The 22284-nt window shown below is 40.1% G+C and overlaps 2 protein-coding genes across 2 annotated transcripts; one reads left to right on the top strand and one right to left on the bottom strand.

The window, feature by feature from the left end:
- Positions 1 to 3475: 3475 nt before the first annotated feature.
- On the bottom strand, positions 3476 to 4205 carry LOC120455930. Its single transcript, XM_039642456.2, has one exon. The coding sequence runs from the start codon at positions 4057 to 4059 to the stop codon at positions 3745 to 3747; it is 315 nt and encodes a 104-aa protein (XP_039498390.1). The 5' UTR covers positions 4060 to 4205; the 3' UTR covers positions 3476 to 3744.
- An 11770-nt stretch (positions 4206 to 15975) lies between these two features.
- Positions 15976 to 17602, top strand: LOC120457004 (ras-interacting protein RIP3). The gene is made up of 2 exons (XM_039644157.2): positions 15976 to 16132; positions 16558 to 17602. Exon 2 carries the CDS (start codon positions 16565 to 16567, stop codon positions 17300 to 17302), a length of 738 nt encoding a protein of 245 aa, XP_039500091.1. The 5' UTR covers positions 15976 to 16132; positions 16558 to 16564; the 3' UTR covers positions 17303 to 17602.
- Positions 17603 to 22284: the final 4682 nt, after the last annotated feature.

Here is a 22284-nt window from a genome sequence, read left to right as displayed (position 1 = left end):
CCCCGCAGCCTCATTTTCTGTCCCGCACCACGGCTCGTTTTTTATTCATTTGTAGCTAATAATTTTAATGCTATTCAAAATTATGTTGACAAAAAAAATAATATATATATATATATATTTAAGAAGAGTGGGCTGAGTGGGCGATGGAAGCCATGTGAAAGCATTTTTCGGAACCTCTCACACACACACACATGGGATGGCGCTTATAAATTGCATTTGTATCTAAAAGGACATTCATTTTGGTTGCACGTTGCAAAAATGTTTAATTTCTTTTTACAATGAAACACAAATGGTATGCGAAAAATGTCTGAGTACCTTTAAAAACTTAAATATTAAAATGTTAAAAACATACGTTGTTTGTTTTCGTTACCTTAAGAATTTCACAAAATGAAATCTTAAAAATGCAATAACAAAAGTATTTTTCAGTGCATTTGTGAGCAAGCAGTGTTCTCGCTTTTCTGTCCCTTTTGCGCATTTCTTACTCGCTTCAATATTTTATAATTTAATTTTTTTACTTTTGCCTTTATTTTTTTTTATTTTTTGGTTGTGCCACGCACATGACGACCATCGCTAATCCTTTTGCCTCACATATACTCGAGGAAAAACACACACACACACACACATTTGCACTGCTACATCTTTCATTATGTAAATGCACGCTTTACACATTTTTTTCCAGATGCACTGTCCACTCTGGCAGTTCCACCCACCACCCATTACCGCCCTCTTAATTTTTTTAACATATTTTTTATTTCCCAACTTGGGATTTGGCCGAGTGTGTGTGTGTGTTTGTGGCTCTATATGAATAAAATATATATCACATACTCACATGTAACTGGTTAAGTACATATGTAACCCGCCTTCGCCGACTCTTCCACTAATTTACATCTTTTACTCTCCGTCGCTTGATTTTTTTTCCGTGCTTCACCCTCTTCCGTCCTCTATTTGTCATTTTAACGTGTTTTATCGCGTTCTAAGAGCAGTTTTTAAAAATTAAAAGCACGTCCTAAGTCCACATTTGGTCAACAGCTGCTGTCCAAGATGGAAAAGCTACCAAACGATTTTCCGCACTCTCCTTCTCTTTTTCTACGGATTTTCATTTGAGTCACAGTCTGATCTAAGCTCTATACTTGCTTTCAATATAGAAAACTGAACGTTAATCTTTAACTAGAATATTTCGCCATGCAAATCACCTGTTTTCTAAGCAGATTTAGCTGTTTTAACTCTTTGGCGCAGATTGCCTTTGCGGCTGGCATAAATTTCGCAGCTAATCATAGAGGAAAAAGAGACTCACAACTGGCGGGGGGTTAAAGGACACATACTTATCCAGCGGAGGCCATAAAAGTGCGCTAATGTTAACCCGTTGGCTCCTGTTTGAATTACAACACCGCCCACATTCCAACAAAACACATGCAATGGGATGATGGGGTTAAGGCGGCGTTATGCTGTTGGCATGATAATTTAATTACAGCACTGGGATTGGGTTTTGCGGCAAAGGCGGCATCAATCTGGAGCTTAGACAAGACAATCTTACACACGAGTATATGGCATCTTAGTCTCAACACCGTGTGGCCAACCTTACGAGTTAGATAAAAAACGAACAGGCACACGGTGTACAACCGAAGCCGTGGAAATCCCCGCCAGTGTGGGCGTCAGAAATTAATAATGGCAGACGAATAAATGCCCTAGTTGAAGGTATAAGGAAACTGGAAACTCACTTAAGACGTTTGAAAATCGCATAGAAGGGCGCTAGCCACATGGAAATTTGAGAATCGCGGAGGAAGGCACTACACATACACTGAAGATCGCAGAAGAAGGCACTACACATACACTGAAGATCGCAGAAGAAGGCACTACACATACACTGAAGATCGCAGAAGAAGGCACTACACATATACTGAAAATACCGGAGAAAAAAACTAAAAATATACTGAAAAGAGAAGCTAGGATGCCATAGCTATATAAGAATCTTGAGAATCGCGGAGGAAGGCACCAAAAATATACTAAAGAGAGAAGTTGAGATCGCGGAAGAAGAAGCTAAAAATATACTGAAAAGAGAAGATTAGACATCATAGCTCTATTAAAAACTTAAGAAGCGCGGTGGAAGGCACTAAAATATATTGAGGATGGATGTTTATTTAAAAATCTATAAAAATGCTCTATAAAAATGATATTAAATATTCTGAAATTCCTGATGATATAAATGCATACCCTAACCGATGTAGCCCTATCTCCTGTGGGTGCCCGCCTGCGATGTCAGGGTATAATTATATATTAAATTAAGCCATTTGCATGCGCGTATTTTTTGGGCGTCGGCTCTCCCCCCCTCCCCGCCTTTCGCCACCCCTTTTGGTGGCCGGGCTGTGTTGTAGATTATTAAAAATTATGTCTCACAGTAGGACATGCAATGCCGGCAACCCTTTCCCCACATAGCCACATAGGCCACATTAACGTGCCTGAGATAAGAAGCAGGCAGCAGTTGCAAAAATTGTTTCACTCTTTTCTTTTTTTTGTACTTTTTCGGTGGGAGGTTTCATAGCCCCCACTCCCCAAACCCCCCTCACATTTATTACTGTTGTTGCTGTGTTGTTGGGCCAACGCAAATCCACGCAAAAATTATATTTTGACGTTTGTCAGCGGTTGGCGGCGGTGCGGAAAGGGGTAGGGGTAGGGGAAGAGGTGGGAAATACGAGCCAGAGAAGCCTACATGGCAAAAAGATAAAGAAGCAAAACAAGAAAGTGCAGAAGGATGCAGGGGTTAAGGGGTTGAGGGGTTGAGGGGTTAAGGGGGTCGCAGGCACAGTGCCGCGTTAACCCTAACCCCAAAACGTATGAAATGCACTTTGGGGGTCTGGGGTCGAATGCTCTACAGTCGGCATAGCCAGTTTTAAATGCTTTTAAAGGGTATTATTTATTATGTGCATTTGTTTTAGTTAAAAACGACGATTTTGCTGATTAATAAATTATTGCCTAATTAACTATAAACCAAAGAAATTTGTTGAATTCTTTTTAAAATAATATTTCCTATAGCAAATGGCAGGAGATCCACAATTTGTACGCCGCGCTGTTAGTTCTTCGCGCGAAAACTTATACATGTCGGTGGCAACTCTGGCTGCATTCGTACCTTAGGGAGGCCGCCTCGTCCGAGATTTGTTTAACTAAATTTATATTCTAAATGCCGTCTGTCCTGCGGTTCTGCTGGGCTTTTTTGCTGCCATGCTTTGTTTTGTGCCACTGCTACTCTCCCTCTGTGACATAAGCCACGGTGCTTAGTTTTAAAAACTTATTTTAATGTTGGAATTTAATTCGTTTTTTTTTTGTTTTTTTTGTGCGCGTTTTTTTTGCGCTTTTTGGCATTGTTGTTGTTCCAGTTGGCAGTGTTGGCCTTCTGCGATTTGGGCCTGGCCAGATGTCCCAACTCCACTCTTAATACATTTAAATTGCTAGCTGTGTGGTTAGCGAAGGATCATCATAATTTTTGGTATTATTTGCACCTATTATACCACGCACTTATTTATTTGTAAAATTAATTTTGAATAACATTTGTTAATTATTAGGCGTGTACAAATTTCGAGACGACGCCGGGACTACAAATACATGTGTGATTGATTTTACGTTGATTAAAATAGCTTGTACAATCTCCTAACATTGAACACAAAGCGAACTAGTTTAATTGGGATTTTGAGAGTAGACAAGGGGGTTCAGGTGTGTTACGACACAGATCCATCAGATATATGTACATGACTAGACCCGTTTCTTCAGCACACGAATGACTTGCTGCCAGAACTTGAAACCCTTTAGCCTCAATCGAAGGTCCTGCAGAATTTCGACCATATTTTGGGGCTTATTGTGGGGCGGCATGGGCAGCATGGCATCATCGGGAGCAATCTGGGTACCGCGATAGGATTCGACGACAGCACGACGAACGCGTAGGGTTGCCGATGACATTTGCGGCACTGGGAATATGGGTTCGACCAAAGGACTCGTCATCCTGCCCACATACTGCTGCACATAGTTAATCTTGACCTGGTTCTGGTTGTGGTTCATCTTCAAGGCCATCAGTTTGGTAGGTAAGTCTTGGAGTTGCTTGCGAATTTGTTATTTGTTAAGAAAAAAAGGGTTAAATAAATAAAGAATTGTATTTCTTAATTTTTTTTTGTTGCTTATCGTTCACCGGGTGGGAGAAAACTAAACTCTACTCGAATGTGTGAGCCTCAGAACTGTGACAGTCAACCCTACGTTTCTCGCCATGATATCTATGTTTTTTTCTTTTCGCATTGAAGAGTTACATTCATTTTTATAATGCAATAATATTTGATCAGCACCATATAATGCTACCTCTTTTGCTGTTGACTTATTCATGGAATACTTTATTTTGATTTCATTACGCTATAGTTTGTTAGATTTTTATGCTTTTGACCTAAACAAATATGCCAAAATCGCCTACACTGTGCACGAAAAAGAAGGATAGCATTTTGGCGAATTGATGGTTGTGGTTCTAAGTTTCCACATTCCAAAGAGAGTAGTTGGCAAATAATTATGTTAACTGCATTTCTGACACGTTTCATGTTTATAACTTATATGAAATCCATGTGTATGCTGGAAAATTGCCGTGCAATTGTATTTGGCCAAAAATTCATCAAATCGGACCGTGCAACCGTGTTTAGGGCCAAAAAATCTCCTGGCCATGGCTAAGCTTTTGGGCTTTTTTGTTGTTACTTCCGTTGGTTTCTGTTGGCGGTTTCTGTTGGCGGTGCGTGTGTTTTTGATTTTTGCAGGTGGCACACGGCGCAAAACGGAAGCGAAACGGCAACGACACCTTTGAGTGAAATAAATGATAATGGCCTCAATGATTATGCATCGGCACGTTTCTCATCGCGACAACACACAGATATACACACTCACACACACAGAGAGAGAGAGGAGGGGGAAAAGGATTGAGGACTCGGGATTCAGGATTCAGGCGGTCGCTGGTTTACCGTTTACCCGTTAGCTGTTTTTAGCTTTGTGGCTTTTCTTGTTGCTGTTGCTATATTGGCGCACTGGAAAAAAAATATTTATTTCGTATGGAAATCATATAAATTTATGGTTCCGGAAATAATAAAACTTGTATACCTCTTAAGCATTAACTTTGCTACTTAAAATGGGTACATTAAATACGTTCTACAATCACTGGGAAATATGTGCACATTTTTTTCAGGTGTCCCTTTACCGTCATTCCCACGATTTGCCAAACAAATTACAAATTGGGTTTAGCTACTATTTTTTTGCCGCTTGTTTTTTGTTTGTGTGTATATGCGAGTGTGTTGTTCTTGTTGTGTTTTTTTTTTAATGTTTTTCCGCTGCCATCGCAATTTTCCTGGTCCAGTTTGGCTGGTGTTGTTGTTGTAGCTACCTTTCTGCGGTTTTCCCCTTTATTTTTTATTGTTGTTTGATTTTCGCGGTCGCGCGTTTGGCTTTTCATTTCATTTAACACGCCCGCCAATGTTTTTGCGGCGTTGGCTGTGTCAACAAATCGCAACCGCCCCCTCTTTTGCCCACTGTGCCCCTCCCCCTACCCCGAATCCCTCCCACATTCAACCCATGTTAGAAATGCATTAGAGTCTGTTTGGCAGGTGGGTTCATATTTTTGGGGTCTCGTTTTGGGGCCATAAAATATCAGCGTTCCATTTCAAAAAACCAAAAAAAAGAAAGGTTTACCAAAAAAAAAGGTGGCAGAAATAAGCACTTGTTTGTTGATTTTATTCGAGACTTTGACTGGTAAAATGGTGAAAATAAATGGTAGAAAGTCAACCATGAAATGGGGTTAATTAAAAATATTCTTACAGAACGAGCAGCAATCATTTTTAAAGTATCTTAAAAGATACAAATGTTTTTATGGGAGCATCTAAGAAATAGTATCGAAATAGTATCACCAATCGTTGTCTTTCAAAGGATTCGAACTCAAACAGAACTCAAACGCATAAATATGAATATATAAATATGATAGTAATTTGTGCATTTAATTAAAAAACTAAGATAAAAGCATGCGAAATATTTCACAAGCTGGTTGACTTGCATGTGACCAAGTGGTGTATGGCATATGTACGTACTTGCATTTCAGAGGCTACACATACATACATGCATATATAGGGCAAAAAAAGAAGAAAAAAATAAAGAAATAGAAAAAAGAAAGGAGGGAAATAAATGAGTGGGGTAATGGAGAGAATGAAAAAACCGGGGGGAAGAAATTAAAATAAAAATTGCTCATAGCAAAAATCTTGCGCTGTAATTACATCATTTATGCAGGACGAATATGTCGTTTTGTTCCTCGCCTGCAGGACAAAAATACAACAAAAAAAAAGGAGGAACCACACACACAGATGTGTGTGTCCTGCGCGCCTGCATGTGTGTTGGTGGCTGCCGGCAAATGCCTTTCAAATAAATACGAAACGGTCAGCGGAATAATAATCAGCAGTCGCGTCTCCGTGTCTTAGCTATATATGTGAATATATATATGTTTATATGTATATATATCTGACAAGGAGACACGTACTGTCAAGCGAAGAAGGATAGCGTAAAATGTGGGGGAAATGGGAGAAAATCATGCCAGAGTAGCAGAAGAATGAAGCGAACAGATCAGCACTTCGTTGGAAATAAACATTAGAAGATATACATACAATATATGAGTTTATAAAGTGGCTTTAGAAATGATCATCAACCTCATTATACAGAAAACATGGTAATTTTTGGAATATAAGTTTCCTTAAAAAATATTCCTAAATGTGTTAATAAAACTAGAATAAAGATGGTTATTTTAGGATATGTTTCGGGCACTGCTTGCACTCAAGTTCTTCACTGCTTGCGACCAGATGCCAACGCTGGCCGATGGGGGGCGCCATACTCATTATTAACTACTCCTGTCACGCCCCCGCCGCCTCTTCTTCGGTCGGCACACATTTAATATGAGAAAATGGTTTCAATTTTTTATGCGCTCACTTTTCTATGCTTTGCTAAACACACAAAAAACGCATAATGCTCGAGAGTGTCCTGTTGGAAAAAAAAATGTGCTTTCGGGTGGGGCACATGGGGCTAAAGAAAAGGGGGGGGGGGGCGGTGTGTGTGGGGTTTATTCGTGCTGATGTCGCTGCGATACTTCCGCCAAAGTGGCACAAACAGTTGCAAAAAAAATATATAATATTATATATCAGCGTTGCGATTGCTGTCCGGTTGTCCGGTTGTCCGCTGCTCCCTCCCATTTTTTTAAATAATTTTTTTTTTTTAGCCCATGCTAAATGTACAACCGAAATAATGTACGAGAATTGTGAAAAAAATCGTATATATTTGGGATAGATGCATGTGTGCATATGAATGTAAAAGAGCACTAATTTTGTAAGGACACGCTCTCCCTTGGACAACGGACAACTCACGTAGCAAGCAGGAGAAAGCACTGTGCAAAATTAGCACGAACAATTAATTAACAAAATTTATAAAATCCCTAACATGGCTTAAAATTCTTGAATCATTGAATGCGCAACTCTGTTCATTGAGAAATTATATCTAAACTAAAGTGCTAGCTGCAATTATTGTTCATTTTTTATAGGGGTAATATTATTAAAATTGTAAAAAAATTTAATTTAAAAGTTTAATGTATAGTTAGTTAGATAATTTAATTGCAAAACTTTTAGGACATGACACTTACAAATCTAGAATCAATAAACTAAGTTATGGATGTTTGAATTACAGTTTTGAGTTATTGAGTTATCCTAATCCAAAGACAATTTTTCTGGTGTCCACATTAAAGAACGACATTTTTGGTACATTTTTTGTTTTTAATAGTTTGCATTTGGTAGCATCATAAATATTACTAAACTAAGAAACAAAATTACCAAAAATCAAAACATTAAATAAATAAAGATTCGGCTTTAAAAGCCGTAGTTTGCGTCACCATTCAAACCCGTTGCAAAATCGGCCGATTACTCTTGAAATTCTTATGGTTCTTATAGTTATTATTCTTATACTTATATATAGTTCTAATTAATTTTTGCGAGTGCAAAGCGAAGCATGTGGTACATAAGTAGACGTCGACTTGGACGATGACATAAAAAACGCCTGGCTAAAAAAGTTGGAAAAAAGACACCAGGATACACTCACACCCAGTTGCGTATGCTAAATGGCCAGCGGTCCTGGGTTTTGGTCATCGTCATCTCTCCGTGGCGTACAAATGACGGCTTCCGTTTGTGCATATTAAGCGTGAAGGATAATAATTTTACACACACCACACACCACACACCATACACCACCCACCCACTCATTCACCCATCCAGCAAGCAACCCGCACATAAAGCATACTCCTCACTGTTTCTTTTTTTTTTTTTTTGGTTAACAAAAATGGGTATTAATTTTACTTACGGTTAAATATATGCGAGCTGCTACGTTTGTCTGCGGTCGTTGTGAAGCAGGATGTGAGTGAGTTAGTATTTCGAAGTGAAGGGGCAAGAATGCAAATAGATAGTAGCTTCTGTGATTAAACACACCGTTTTTCTATAAAGGGATACAGTTCTTTTAATATTTGCTAATTTTGGTCTCCAATTTAATAGTGGAAATAGTGTTGAGATACTATTTGGTTATTTGTTGCACCGCTTAAATAAGTAAATTAAATCGTCTAAATATTTTGACGAGTTTCCTTTGCAGGTACAGTTGTGCCTTCGAATATTAAGGGCAGTCTTGGCCAAAAAGCTCTTCAGGTGGAAAGCAAGTCAGCCTCCTGTTGCTGCTGCTGTTTAACCAATTCGAAAATGCTGCAGCTAATCACATACAATTCAATTCGTTTTACAATTTCAACTAATTTCCATTTCAATTAACTTGCTAAAATGTAATTTAGCAGGACTAGCAGGCCAGGACGAACCCATCTAGAATCCAGGTGGTGAGCTGGCCGAAAACCGCGTGCAAACCGTTCGAAAGGAGCATGACCGACTGAGGACGAGAAACAAGGACGAAAAGGACGATGTTGCAGCGCTGACAGACAGTTGCCAGCACGGAACACATATGCTCATAGTAATAGTACACTATCAACATGCAATTCGCACACTAGAAGTTTGCATTTTATATATAAAATAACTCTTACCATAATTTCTGCTTTAGTTTCTTTAGGCTTTCTAATTTGTTTATTTGAAGATGGTCACTATTTAATTTCAGTTCCTTAAACATTTGTATGAATTTTGTAAGATTTGTACTATTTTTTTGAGCTCAACTGCGGTGGTACACACATAGCTGAAGGCAGAAATCTGTGCGGTTGGTATGCGCTCAAAATCGTAATTGGACTACAATTGTAAAATCAAACAACTGACTCGACGGATAGACTGAGTGGGTGGATTGGGTGGTGCAAGTGGTGCGAGTGGTGCGAGTGGGTGGGGTGGTGGCCACTTGGTCAGACAGGTGCAGCAAACTGCCGCTACCACATTTCTCCACATTTCTGCAGCTTTCTCCATCCGCTTTCACTGCTGCTGCTCACTGACGAACCTGACAAAGGCATAAACGAATCATGCACATGGCTGAATTTGCGCCCCAGCCGACTAAGCAAATTACTGACAGACCTTTGAATGTCCTTTTCCTAATTACTAAATATTCCTTAAAAGCACATATCAATAATGTTATGCCACTATAAAATTATTAATCAAAGTTCAATTTAAAACCCTGTTACACACGTACTTTGTGTGTAATTTTTGAGTTAATTGAGAAAAAACATATACCCCTTGAAAAGGTAGTTAATAACACAAAAAAAAGGGATTTTCAAATCTGAAATTTATTCCATTTCAGCTACAGTTTCATTTGTGGACTACTACGGCGCAACAGTTTGAAAATGGTTATTAAGTTGCAGTCGCACAGTTTTCCACTTTTCCAGCGATCAACAAGCAGTTGGTTACTCAAACAAGCAGTGCAGCCAGGATAATGATAATTCCAGGAGCTGCTGGCATACCAGGGCAATTTCAATAAATCAACAAAATTTTGCAAATAATTCAAAAATTTGTCTTCAACTCATTTGCGAGCACATTAAAATGCACATTTCACAATTATGAAATTTATGAATCCTTTGTGTGTGCCTGTCTGCCCCTCGCTTCTCCTCTCCTCTACACTTCGCTTCGCTTATGTATATTTATGTCAGAAATACAATAAGAGAAGAAGAAACAAAAAAATAAAATATAATAAAACTCAGAGGGGGAATGGGCGCCAAAAGTTTATTTAACCGTTAAAATGGGCAAAGCAATGTCTTGCGCAGGTGAAATTTTACGTGTAATAAATTTGTTGGCTTTGCCCCGAATGTTACAACGAAAATTGGCGGGCGGTTGCTTTTTGGGTGGCAGGATATAGGGGAAGGCTATGGGGCAAGGATATGGGAACAAGGATATGGGGGGAAGGATATGGGGGAAGGATAGTCCCAGACGAAACAACGGATGCGCCCGTCCACCAAAGTTACGAACGACAAATTTTAATGCGGCTCGGCTTCAGCAGCGAAAAAAGCCGCGAATGTCGAATGGTGACCTCGACAGGAGGAAAACAGGGTTGCCAACGTGTGGAAAAATATGCGAAGTAATATGGTAATTATAATTATGAAAGTAATACGCAACAGAAATCGTTTGGCCTGTCAAATTACTAAGATGGTGTCAAAAAGAAAATAAACACTTCATGATCACTTCATAGTATACGCAGAGTTCCTTATTCACAAAAGACCTTTGAGACATAAGGTCTTTCAAATAGTTTATTTATTTAAATATATTTTGTATATTTATTATTTAAATATATTTTTTATATTTATTATTTAAATATATTTTTCATATTTATTATTTAAATATATTTGTTATATTTATTATTGAAATATATTTTTTATATTTATTATTTAAATATATTTTTTATATTTATTATTTAAATATATTTTTTATATTTATTATTGAAATATATACTTTTTTAACACTGATCAATCGATTTGCATTGTACATACATAGGTACACAGGTACAGTCAGTCGGCTTTGGATTTGCCCAAGAAATATGAAAAGTCAAAGTTTCCACGGCGCTGGCAATGACAATGTTTCCGCTGCGAATAACTTTTGCCCAAGGATTTATAGTTGAGCGAGTGGGAGAAGCAGCAGCAGGAGCAGGAGCAGGATCCTGGGTGCTTGGCTAAAACCGAGTTGTCATAGCGATGGAGCAGCACATCCACATCCATAGGCAGAGAGCTTCAGCTCCTGCCAAAAAGCAGAGCAAAGGATGGCAAAGGACTCAGGACGGAGGACTCAGGACTCAGGACTACGTGTGCCCGCCTCGAAAGCCATTTGTGCTTAATTGCGTGTAGGGCAACTAATGAGCGGAGTTATATACCCAACCAGGACCAGGACCAGGACCACGAGTCGTAGCTGGCGGCAAGGACACCCTGGGACACCCTGGGACATCCTGGACTGTTTATAATTTTTATGAAAATGCGAAATGAAGAAGCGAAACGGCTCGCGCACTCCTGCGCCGCCTGGCAAATTTATTTGTAGCGCTGCGAAAATATTTATATATTTTCTACTTCAAATAAAATGTAACATTAATTTGCAAATGAGGGGCGGGGTGTGTGTTCTGAACTTTGCGCCGTTTGAATTATGCGTGCCAAAGGGTTTGCCAGTTTACCAGTTTGCCAGTTCGCCAGTTAGCCAGTTTACCACTCTTACCGGCCATTGCCAAAGTGTCTGCCGTAAGGCCATTAAGCGCGAATTATATTGGCCGAAAAAGTGTTGTAAATTGCCAGACAAATGACTCGCCAAGGTGTTAATATTGATCACGACTTGGGGTATGAGGTACGACTTTCAACTTCTCTAACTTTAAGATGTTATACATATATTACAGTATATGTCCTAGAAAGTACCATATATCATAGAAGAGATTTACAGAGATACAAATAGAGCTTGACTGTACACGAAAATGAATATATAGTGACGACATCCAAAAAAACCGAGCCCAGTGAATGGAGCCCAGAACTTGTGGTCACTGATTCATGTGATCCCCATCCCGAAATGGGATGGAAACAAAAAAAAAAAATGGAAATGGGAATGGGGACTTAAGCAGCTGCTGCCAGTGCTACGGGAACCTTCTTACGAATGTAATTTTTATTTACACAATTTTAAGCTAATATTACGTTCGAGCCACGCCCCAGAATATCCAAGCCGAGGAGTACACGAAAAAACAGAAGCTGAATCCGGCAAAAGAAGAGGGCAACAAACAAAACGCGAGACGGGCAGCAAAAAAAAAAAAGAAAAAAAACATAGAACGACAGAGAATTTGTCCCAAAAAAGGATTAATGAAATAAAATTATCTCTTTTTCGGCGTAACGTGAGCCACTGGCAAGGGGGCTGGGGTGTGGGGATTGCGATTGGGGTTGGGGTTGGTAGTGAAGGACCTTGTAATGCGCCACCCCCTTGCTGTTACTCCACTTCTTTTTTTTATAATAATGCCTATGCTTGCACCGGAAAAAATACATCTGAATATGTGTGCATTTGTAGCATGTTTGTGTCACCCAATATGCAGTATAAATATCTTTATCTGTATATGTATAACCTAAATGCAGTATAAATATCTTTATCTGTATATGTATAATCCGAAATTAGTTTGCAATATTTCTTCTAATTAATTGTAAATTTTATAGATATTTGTGTAGTGTATAGCCCCCTTCCATTTCCATTTCCATTTCCACTTCCATTTACCATAGTCCTTATCCTCGCCTAACTCTTTTTCCTTCGCTTTTTTTCCGAGGCATTTTTTCGCGTAGTATTTGTCATGGGCGTGGGGTTGACAAAGACGGGCTTTAGGGGGGTGGTGGGGGTGTTGGCCTCATCAAGTGGGAACACGTACAAATCTTTTGTGTACCGAGGCCTGCCCAAAACCGAATGGCCAGCAGCTCCCGCGCTCAAGTTAACGTTCAAAGTGCGTGTCTCTGTAGATAAATTCAGCCTCCTTCCTTTTTTTTTTTTGAATTTTTTTTATTTTTCGTTTGCCTTGGTAATTCTCATATTTTAACATTTTTAAATGCATTCAAATTAGGCGTACAGGGTTGAGGTTGGGCCACAAAAGGGTTGCACAAACAAAAATTGAAGGAAAAAAAGCGAAAGAATATGCCCAAATTGCATATAAATAACAGGGCGGAAAACAAGAACTTCCATTATCCGCAACATTCCATTCCAGATGTTCTACGGATCGACGTTAATTGGCTGGTTTGGGGATTATTTCGCATATCCAACAGCTGCTCTTTTGGGTCACATACTTTTTTAATTGGTTGGCTGCTTCAGCTTCAGCTCATTCATTTCCATAGATCTTTTTCGTTCAGATTTTGTCGAAATATAACTAGATTTCTTTGTCTTCATCAAAATATATACTTGTAGGTAAATTTCTTTACCTTTCTTTTGCCTTCAATTGTAAGCATTCAGCAATTAGGAATCTTTATGTTTATCCGCAATCCTTTTTAAGCTCTTTAGCCACTCCATTGCCAAGGCACCGAAAACGAAAATGAAAATGTCTGAATTTCATTTTGGAATTAATTCAATTATGCACAAATGTCATGATGAAATTGTGGTTGGATTGAAATTTTCGCTGACACATAATGGGTAAATGGCACAACGATGGCATTCACCTGACCTCATCCTAAATGCAACCCATTCCACTCATTTGTCCAAAAATTCTTGAAGGAGCAGCGCTCGCAAAAGTTGATCAAACAAAGGACATAAAGATTTGAAAAACTCGCGCATCATTTCAGGCAACCAAATGGCCTCCAACATCTTATTACCACCTTACTTGCCTCTTTTCACGACCTTGCCACCGCCTTTATCAACCAGTGATGCCTGAATGGTGATAACACTTTTAACAATAAACTGGCATTAAAAATATATACTAAATATATTAACCAATAGCAGAATCTTAAGTGTACTTTGTTCAAATATAAATGGTTGCTGATTCATGTTTATTTTTAAAATATGTATGTACATATGTCTACAATTTTTATGTTAGCCTACAAATAAACGCGAATTCTTAAGCATCTTTTGAACGCATCTCTGACATTCCTTGGCTTACCATCTCCCCGCCCCATCAAGGCTCTCTTATCCATTCTTTGTAGCCACCATTCAGCTGCTGAAGTCGAGTCCTTGGCTTTGGCTAAATGAAATACATAAATGTCATTCATTCATTTATGCAAAACTTGTAATAATGACAATCGTCTTAGCCAACGAGACGTCGAAAACTCCCGTCTAAGGAAGTGAAGATGAAGCTCCACGAGGATCCTGTGTACGCCCTAAACAGCCACACCCTTTCGCTGACGCGTACCAAAAATCAACGCAAAAATAAAGTAGCGACAAAAAAAAAAAGGAAAAAACCAAATGAAAATGAACCAAAACGAAATGAACGTTTTCTGTTGACACCGAAAGATTTTCATGGCAAATGCTTGTCAAAAATTTTGTGTGTACGCAGGCGAAAAATTTTTCTGCCAAGGTAGGCGATGGGTGCTTTCTATAGCCCCATTTCTACAGCACCTTTCTTACCCCTTCTACAACAGCTTCACCACCCCACCCCCCTGCCCAAGCACCTTATCACGTTGTTGTTGTTGTTGTTGTTGCTGGGCGGTAATAAAATTCTTAATGTGCCATTAAATCCTTCCACTGGCAACGTCATCAGCGCGTCATGACTTTTGTCGTCGCCAAAAAACCAAAGAAGATGCTGGCTGCTAGATGCTAGCTGGTAGATGGCAGTGGCGGGGAAAAACCCCGAGAGTGGCAAGGGGGGGGGGGGAGGGGTCGCCCTGAAAAATTTGGAATGGGGGCATGGGGTAACCTGGACCTCCTGACTGAAGTTGTCTTGGAATTCCGCCAGGCGAATGAGGAAAATCTAACGAAAATGTTCGCTACGAAATGGCACGTAAATAAATTGCGAAGATTTGTCGTTCCCTCTTCTTTTCGCTAAAGAAAACGATGATGGGAAAATTGCGAGGAAAAGCACCCCCCCCCCAACCATTTTCACCTGCCCTTCTGTGTGGTTTCCTTGGCTGTCAGCGAGCCAACTGCGAAAAAGGACAACAAATGAGTTAACATTTTTGGTGGATAACAATTTTCATCAGCCATCAGCCACCCACAACCGCTGTCATTATGATTATTGTCATTTGGCTGAAGTGATTCAATGCATTTAGATTGCATAATTAAGTTATATCCAACGGGAAAATGCTCTCTTCTGAGATCAATGGAAGTAACTGAAAGGGTTCGTTGAATGCGGCAAAGTTTGGTAGCTCTTAAAGGAAGAAAGATATAATACTTACTAAAAAGGAAATACTTTTGAAATCTTGAATATCAAGAAAAACTGGTTTTGAATGCGCGAATGTTTCCTTCTTTAACTGCAACTTTTGCACTCTGGCAAGGTGCTTAACCCCTTTTTTTTAACATTTCTTATCCCTTCTTAACATTTTGCCATATTTAATTTGAATTTCGATTGTTGGTGGCCGCCCACGAGTGTTTAATATTTCCCCAGAACAAAACAACAAAAGCAGCAGTTGGATGGCCACTTGTCGATATTTAACATAATTGTGCCATTGTTCCAGCGACCACGCACATATGCGAAATCAAAAAGAGTTCAAGTGTCAACGTTTAAGTCGAAAACAAGAAAATGGAGGAGGGTGGCTCGAAAGTACCAACTCAGGCAGTTAATGGTCGCCAGTAGTGGATTTTCCACGGGCGGATGTACTGCCACAAAATTGCAATTGCTTCAAGACTTGCTCCCTATAATTATAGCCACATGCATGGCGAAATGTGCATATTGCTTTGTTGTGCGAAATAAAGGGAATTCGAGAACAAGTCAGTGCTTAAAGTATGCGAAATAAATATATGTGTTGTGAAATGAAATGAACACATAATCGTAGTAAGCATGCTACATTGCTTAGATTAAGCTATCCTTGACTTTCGTGTTACTCGGCCTGTCAAGGCATTTGGTAGCGACTCTGGGTTTTTCTCATTCAACCTTAGAAATTTCCACCGGCAAGACCAGACCTAAATCCTATCGTAAAAAAAAACTAAGCTAAAATTCCAAATTTTACAAACATATGGTGCATAAGATTTTGTAAACCGAATTATTTGTGTATATCTATAAGGTACGACGATTTTTGTGATATTTTGGAAATCTTTCGAATGTGTATGAAAATCTTTCGTGTAGTGGAAACTGATATTTTTTTCTAGACATTAAGAGCGTGTAAAAAGAAAACCGAATAGTAACTTTTTTTCTAGATAATAAAAGCGCGTAGTTTTTCAAAAAGAAAACCGAATAGTAACTTTCTTTCTATAAAATAAAAGCGAATAGTAACTTTATTTCTATAAAATAAAAGCGTGTAGTTTTTCAAAAAAAAAAAGCGAATAGTAACTTTATTTCTCGATAATAAAAGCGTGTAGTTTTTCAAAAAGAAAACCGGATAGTATTAATTTTTTTTCTAGATAACAAAAAGCGTGTAGTTTTTCAAAAGGAAAACCGTATAGTAACATCCTTTTTATTTATTTATTTATTTTTTTTTTTTGGTTGCAGCATCATCATGCAGCGTTCCTATCCACTGTGCCACATGGTGCGACCCCGCCTGAGTGGACGGCTTTTGGGCGGCGGATGGATTGCTCTTCGAAGGACCATGGCCTCAGATTCCTGGGGTCGGGGTGATGGCAACAGCGATTCGAATTCAAATTCAAATTCGAATTCAAATTGGAAAACAAATTCGAATACGCCCAGGGCTGGCGTACCGCGAGCCAGTGCCACATCGACGGTGATGAGTGATGCTGGCGCCTATTCGCGTGGCGTGAATACGAGTGCATTCGAGCGGCGCATCAATCGTGAGGATAATATGTGGCGGGATCAGAGCTATATCGATACGAAATGGTTAAATCCACGTGATCCTAACGCCTATCGACCGAATTTCCGCCAAACCGAGCCGACATCGTTGCGCAAACAGTTTATGCGCAGTCCGGATGAGATATCACGTGAGGTGATGGGTCGCGATTGGGAGGAAACGGTCCGGACGTATAAGCGCAATGCCAAGACCATACACGTAGGCATGCAACCGGGTGGGGCACGCAATGATAACACACGCAATCGCCAGCAACATCTGCAAATGATGCACGTGCAACAGCAACAAGAACAGCAACAGCAACGAAACCAAAAGCAACATCAGCAGCAGCAACATCAGCAGCAGCAACATCAGCAGCAGCAGCAACAGAAGAGAAATCAGCAGCAGTACAATTATTGGGGCAGGAACGTGGAGTCGTCCCCCAAGGATCAATAATCCCGAAAAAAAAAAACCGCCTAACGTGCCAGTCATAACAGAATTACCCAAAATATATATCATATATATGTATATGTATATCCCAGTCACATCAGTGATCCATTATCTTAATTCCGTCAGAGTTGACATCATTTGTTAAATTCGTTCCGATGTTGATAGCAAAACTTGACTGATTGCACAACGAATCGATCATGTAGGTCGTATCAAATGATCATGGATATAATAATCACTTTTGGAGATGAATAAAACTTGGAGAATGTACATATGTCTGAAAATAAATAAATCTTTTTCTTATAAGTATATAAGTATTTTCAATACAAATGGAGAGTTATTGGGAATGAGTTTCTTAGTTTCTTATACTGCAGCTGACTTTATTCGCAGGCTAATCCGTTTGTGCCAAGTAAACCAATCATCCCCGTAATGTCCTTAAAAGTTATCCTGTGCCCAAAACGCCCCACCAGGTGGATTACCTACGAAACATAAGCAGCAGCATAGCATCATGAACATCGTCATCGTCATCGTCATCCTCATCAGGCACGTCCGCTTCGGTACGCCCATTCGGTTATATTAAAACCATTTTTCGCTTATTACCAAAAAATTTAAATATTTTGAAAATAATAAACTGCGGGTGAGTTACTAAGTGGCAGCAGCGACGCCCACAAAAAAGCAAACAACGTCCCACACCCAAAAGCGAATGCTATTTGCATTGGCCTGAGAAACGAGAAAGCTGATGGGTTGGCGGGTTGGCGGATGATGGTTCTTGGGGTTTTCGTGGGGCACGGTATCGTCATCAGCATTTGGTATCATCAAAACGATGCTGTTCCTCTGCCCACCTTTGGCCCACACAGTCCTTGGCCATGGCCATTACTAATCCTCCAGCCCAACCGAACTGAACCGAACCAAAACCAAACCAAACCCGAAATCCAAGTAACTCTGCACTCGAACCACTCAAAAGTCCACCCAAACCACCCAGCCACCCAAACCACCCAAACCACCCAAGCCACCCACTGCTGTGCGGTATCAGCACCGCCTCGTGTTGATTGTCGCGCATTGCCATCAATGGAAGCCCCACCCCCTGCCAGTCGCCGCCACTGACTTTTACCCAAACTCAAGTCGTTGCCCCTTTTTTGCAGAGCCCCCCTCTCTAATGAGCATCATGCGTTCGTCATCATCGTAATGATAATGACCAGAGGCTCGCCGAAGAAGAAAAGGGTACTAAACAGCACATATACTCAAAGCCAAAGTATATTTCTAACTTTAACTTTATATAAATAAATAAATGTTTCTAAAATAATCATAATAATTACGGAAAGACTTGAGTTATATTTGATTTAAAAAATTAGTATATTTTTGCTTGAAATGTATATATTTTTATATTAATTATAATCCCTTCTCGGCGCCTCTGTGCGAAAATGATAATGCTGATGGTTCCTGGCTGCTGGTGTGCTGCCATCTCATAGTGTAATATTTTTACGATTTTTATGTTAATTCGGTGGCAGCAGCGACAACGTCGCGGTTGCCAGTTCTCAAAAACAAGCGACCATCTCCACACCCTTTTTGGGCAGACTCCTTACTCTATTCGCCAAATGCTTTTTAATCCTTTTAATGAAAATTAGTTCCTCTCAATAACATTTAATATATTTTCCTTCGCTTTCGGCGACTCTCTACTCGTTTCCATATCTCCGCGTGCCCGTTGTTTTCACAGGCATTATCATAATTTCTGTTTGCAACCCTAAATCAACACTGCTGGTTTTTTGGGCCACCCTTTTCCCTTTCCCCAGTGCCTCCCCCTGCCCCCTCCTCCGTCCATCTCTCTTCCAGTTCGATGAAGGGTTACTGGTCCACCGGATAGCCGGATTTTCCAGAGGATGGGATGGCTGGCACACAAAGATGCTACAGACACACAGGGAGAAACTTCATTTTTGGCATATATCACAAGGTGATAACCATGCCCACCCATCCACCCACCACTGCCAGCACTACCAAAAACCCATCCATAAACCCATAACCCCATAACCCCGCCATTTTGTCTTTGACCTTTCGCTTTACGCGTTTGATTTCCTATGCAGCGTTAAATGGCATTCTGGTCCACGTGGCTTTTCCGCGAGAGCTACGGAAAATTGAAAACCCAAAAGCAGTAAAACTTAATGGGCGTAGCGAAGGTGTTTGCCGTTATCAATAATCTATGGCAGGCATTCGACTATTATGGTGGCTGTATTATGTTGAATATAGTATTTAAAGTTTGGGGAACTGCTTGGAAATCGTATTGTTACTAGTGTTATACTTGTAGTATTGCATTTTTGCCAAATTTCTCGTGGGCATAACGGCGCATTAACTATGCGAATGATGCAGCCATAAAGAAGTTCATTAGATGCCAAAAACAGCGGGGAAATGGGGACTCTGTGGAGTCCATGGTTCGATAGACAAAGGACGGCATCTCCGGGAATATTTTGTTCATGCATTATAATCATTATCATTATTAGCATTATTGTCAGCCACGGCGGACAAAACGGACAAATGAACGGACGGACAAAACGGACGGACAAACGGACAGGCGGAGCAGCAGACTCCGCTGAATTATGCAATGCAGTCCGGGGGGGGGGGGAAATGGGGCGTTTTGGGCACTCATTTTCATTTTTAGCAATGGAATGGTGAGAAAACCCAACTCGTTCATTTCGTTTTCGTTGTCAAATGCAAAAATCGCGAAGCCGAAAGGCAGCGTTTCCTTTTCCTTTTTCCTCCTTCCAGTGCTGCAAAATTTTCCGAAAATTCTATTATTATTAATAGAGGCGAGAGCGAGAGAGGAAGAGTGTGTGAGAGAGAGAGGGAGAAGAAGGCGAAGGCATTGAGCGTTGCGACCATGACGACTGCCTTGGCTTTTGGATTTTAGGTCCTTGTATTTGGCTCCTTGTTCCATGTTCCTTGCTGCCTGCCGCCGGTATGCGTTTGTCTTTTCGCCCAAAAGCCGACTACAATAACCCCGAAAAATGCACACAGTTTGCATTATAATGCGAAATTTTCGATTGCTCATTTGTGGCATTTACTTTTTACTATAAAAGTTTTATAGCCAGCCAGTGGAAGCATCCGCGAAAATGACACTGTCAAAAAATAGAAATACAGAAGCAACCAGGCACAGAAAATGTTATAAAACTCGTTAGTATCATGCCTAGTATTTCAGAAAGATTAAAATGGCAAAGATCTTAAGTAGCTGCTGAGTGCATATTTCTGAATCCGATGGATACTTTTAAAAAATATCTCAAAGTTTGCAGTGCAGCAGAAGCAACATCAACGACAACGGCAACACGAAGCGACGACAGCAGCAACAAAATTTTACACAATGTCATCAACGGTGGCTGACAATGTTGGATGTTGGATGTGGGTTTGGGTTTGGGTTTTGGGATTGGGGATTTGGGGCCACTCTTTGGATGTGGCTGGAGAACGAAGGAAGGACACTGTGAGACACCAACAATTGTGCGCAATTTTTGGGCAGCAAACTTAAAGGATTACTTTTGGCTAATTTCGCACTGCTTTTTGCCAATGGCCGAAGGCCTTGGTGAAAATAGCCTCGAGTACTAAAGGTTCTCTTGTTTAGGCCGCTCGACAGAGTCTTTGATGTTGTCTGCAACAAAAGGCCCAGTTAAGATGCCCATTCCATTACAAAAATTTGCGTAAAATATATAATATTATAATATTTTGTAGCAGTAGAATTCTGCATGTTGTTGGACTTGTTACAGCATTTATTGGCAACTAGTTTAAATTGAAATGTATGTGCAAATTGTAATATATATTAGGTAATATTGTGCCTTTTTTGGTGCTTTTTTTTAGGTGGCCATGTAAATGCAAGGCAGAAATTACTCCGTCTGGAAAAGTTTTACTCAACTTGAGTAGAGTTTTTCCGCCAACAGCTGCGGGACACCACCTGACCCCATTGCCCGCCACTTTGCCACTTTGGTGTCTGTTCATAAGCCATAAAAATGCCAAAAACTCATTGACTTATGAGGCATTAGCTGGGCTATAATATCCCCAACCCAAAATAATTGGCTAAAATTCAAATTGGATGCCCCCCAAAAGTGCACAGAGATATATTTTACTTATTACTATAAAATGGAAGAGAGAGTGAGTACATCTATCTATATATAAATTAGCATTTTTGGACGACCGACGGTCGCCTTGGAATGGTTTATTAATGGCAAATTAAAAGCAATAAAAAACAGATGTGCTTAACGTGGCACATTCCATAAGAAAAAGTGGGAGTGGGTCTCACTTTTTTTTTGGGGTGGGGGGTTTTTTGGGGAGCATGGAAGGATGGGTTTATATATATTTTTTGTGGACTGGGTTGCAGCTCATCAGGAGATTTTGCTGTGCGCACCTTTTGCCAAGTTCGGCGACTTTGTTGTTGTCGTTATGAAAATTACTTTGCTCTTTGCTACCGCTGCCGCTGCTTCTGCGGCATTTATGGAAAAGAGGCGGCTACGAACATTTTGGGGGCGGGGCAGAGCCAACATACGGGCGAAAAAATAAAGTTTTGCATTTGAAATTTCTGGCTGGGAAACGCGTTCGTCTGTTGTTGCGCTCCCGTTTTGCCGTTTTGCCGTTTTGCCTTATGCAGTTTATCATTTTTGCAACGCGCCCCATTATCCCCACCACTCTATCCATTCAGGTGGGTAATTTTAATTTTAAGCTTGAGTAATGACAATATTTACTTCCACTTTTACCGTTATAGTCAAGCGGTACACGCTTTAATGGCATTTTGATTTGAGATTTTCCACTTTGGCCCCGGCTCTTCGCTGACTTTTCCCATGCTTGTCCTTGCTTACCCCCCCCCCCCCCCATAGTTGACTCCAGCTGTTGCCTTGCCCCAAAACCCCCACCTCCTGTCGATTTTTGCATGTGAAAAACCTCAGAGTTTTGCGCGTTTGCAAAAATAGAACTTTTTGCACGGCGCTGCGGTTCTTAAAGTCCATTTACTTTTTTGGCCAAAT

Source organism: Drosophila santomea, chromosome X, assembly GCF_016746245.2.
Source record: "Drosophila santomea strain STO CAGO 1482 chromosome X, Prin_Dsan_1.1, whole genome shotgun sequence".
Classification (NCBI taxonomy): Eukaryota; Metazoa; Arthropoda; class Insecta; order Diptera; family Drosophilidae; genus Drosophila; species Drosophila santomea.
The sequence above is the reverse complement of the archived record's forward strand: the minus strand, read 5'-3'. Positions and strand labels throughout refer to the sequence as shown.

Excerpts from the sequence above, each read along its gene's own strand:
- LOC120455930 (XM_039642456.2), bottom strand. The coding sequence starts at position 4,059 with ATGGCCTTGAAGATGAACCACAACCAGAACCAGGTCAAGATTAACTAT.
- LOC120457004 (XM_039644157.2), top strand. The coding sequence starts at position 16,565 with ATGCAGCGTTCCTATCCACTGTGCCACATGGTGCGACCCCGCCTGAGT.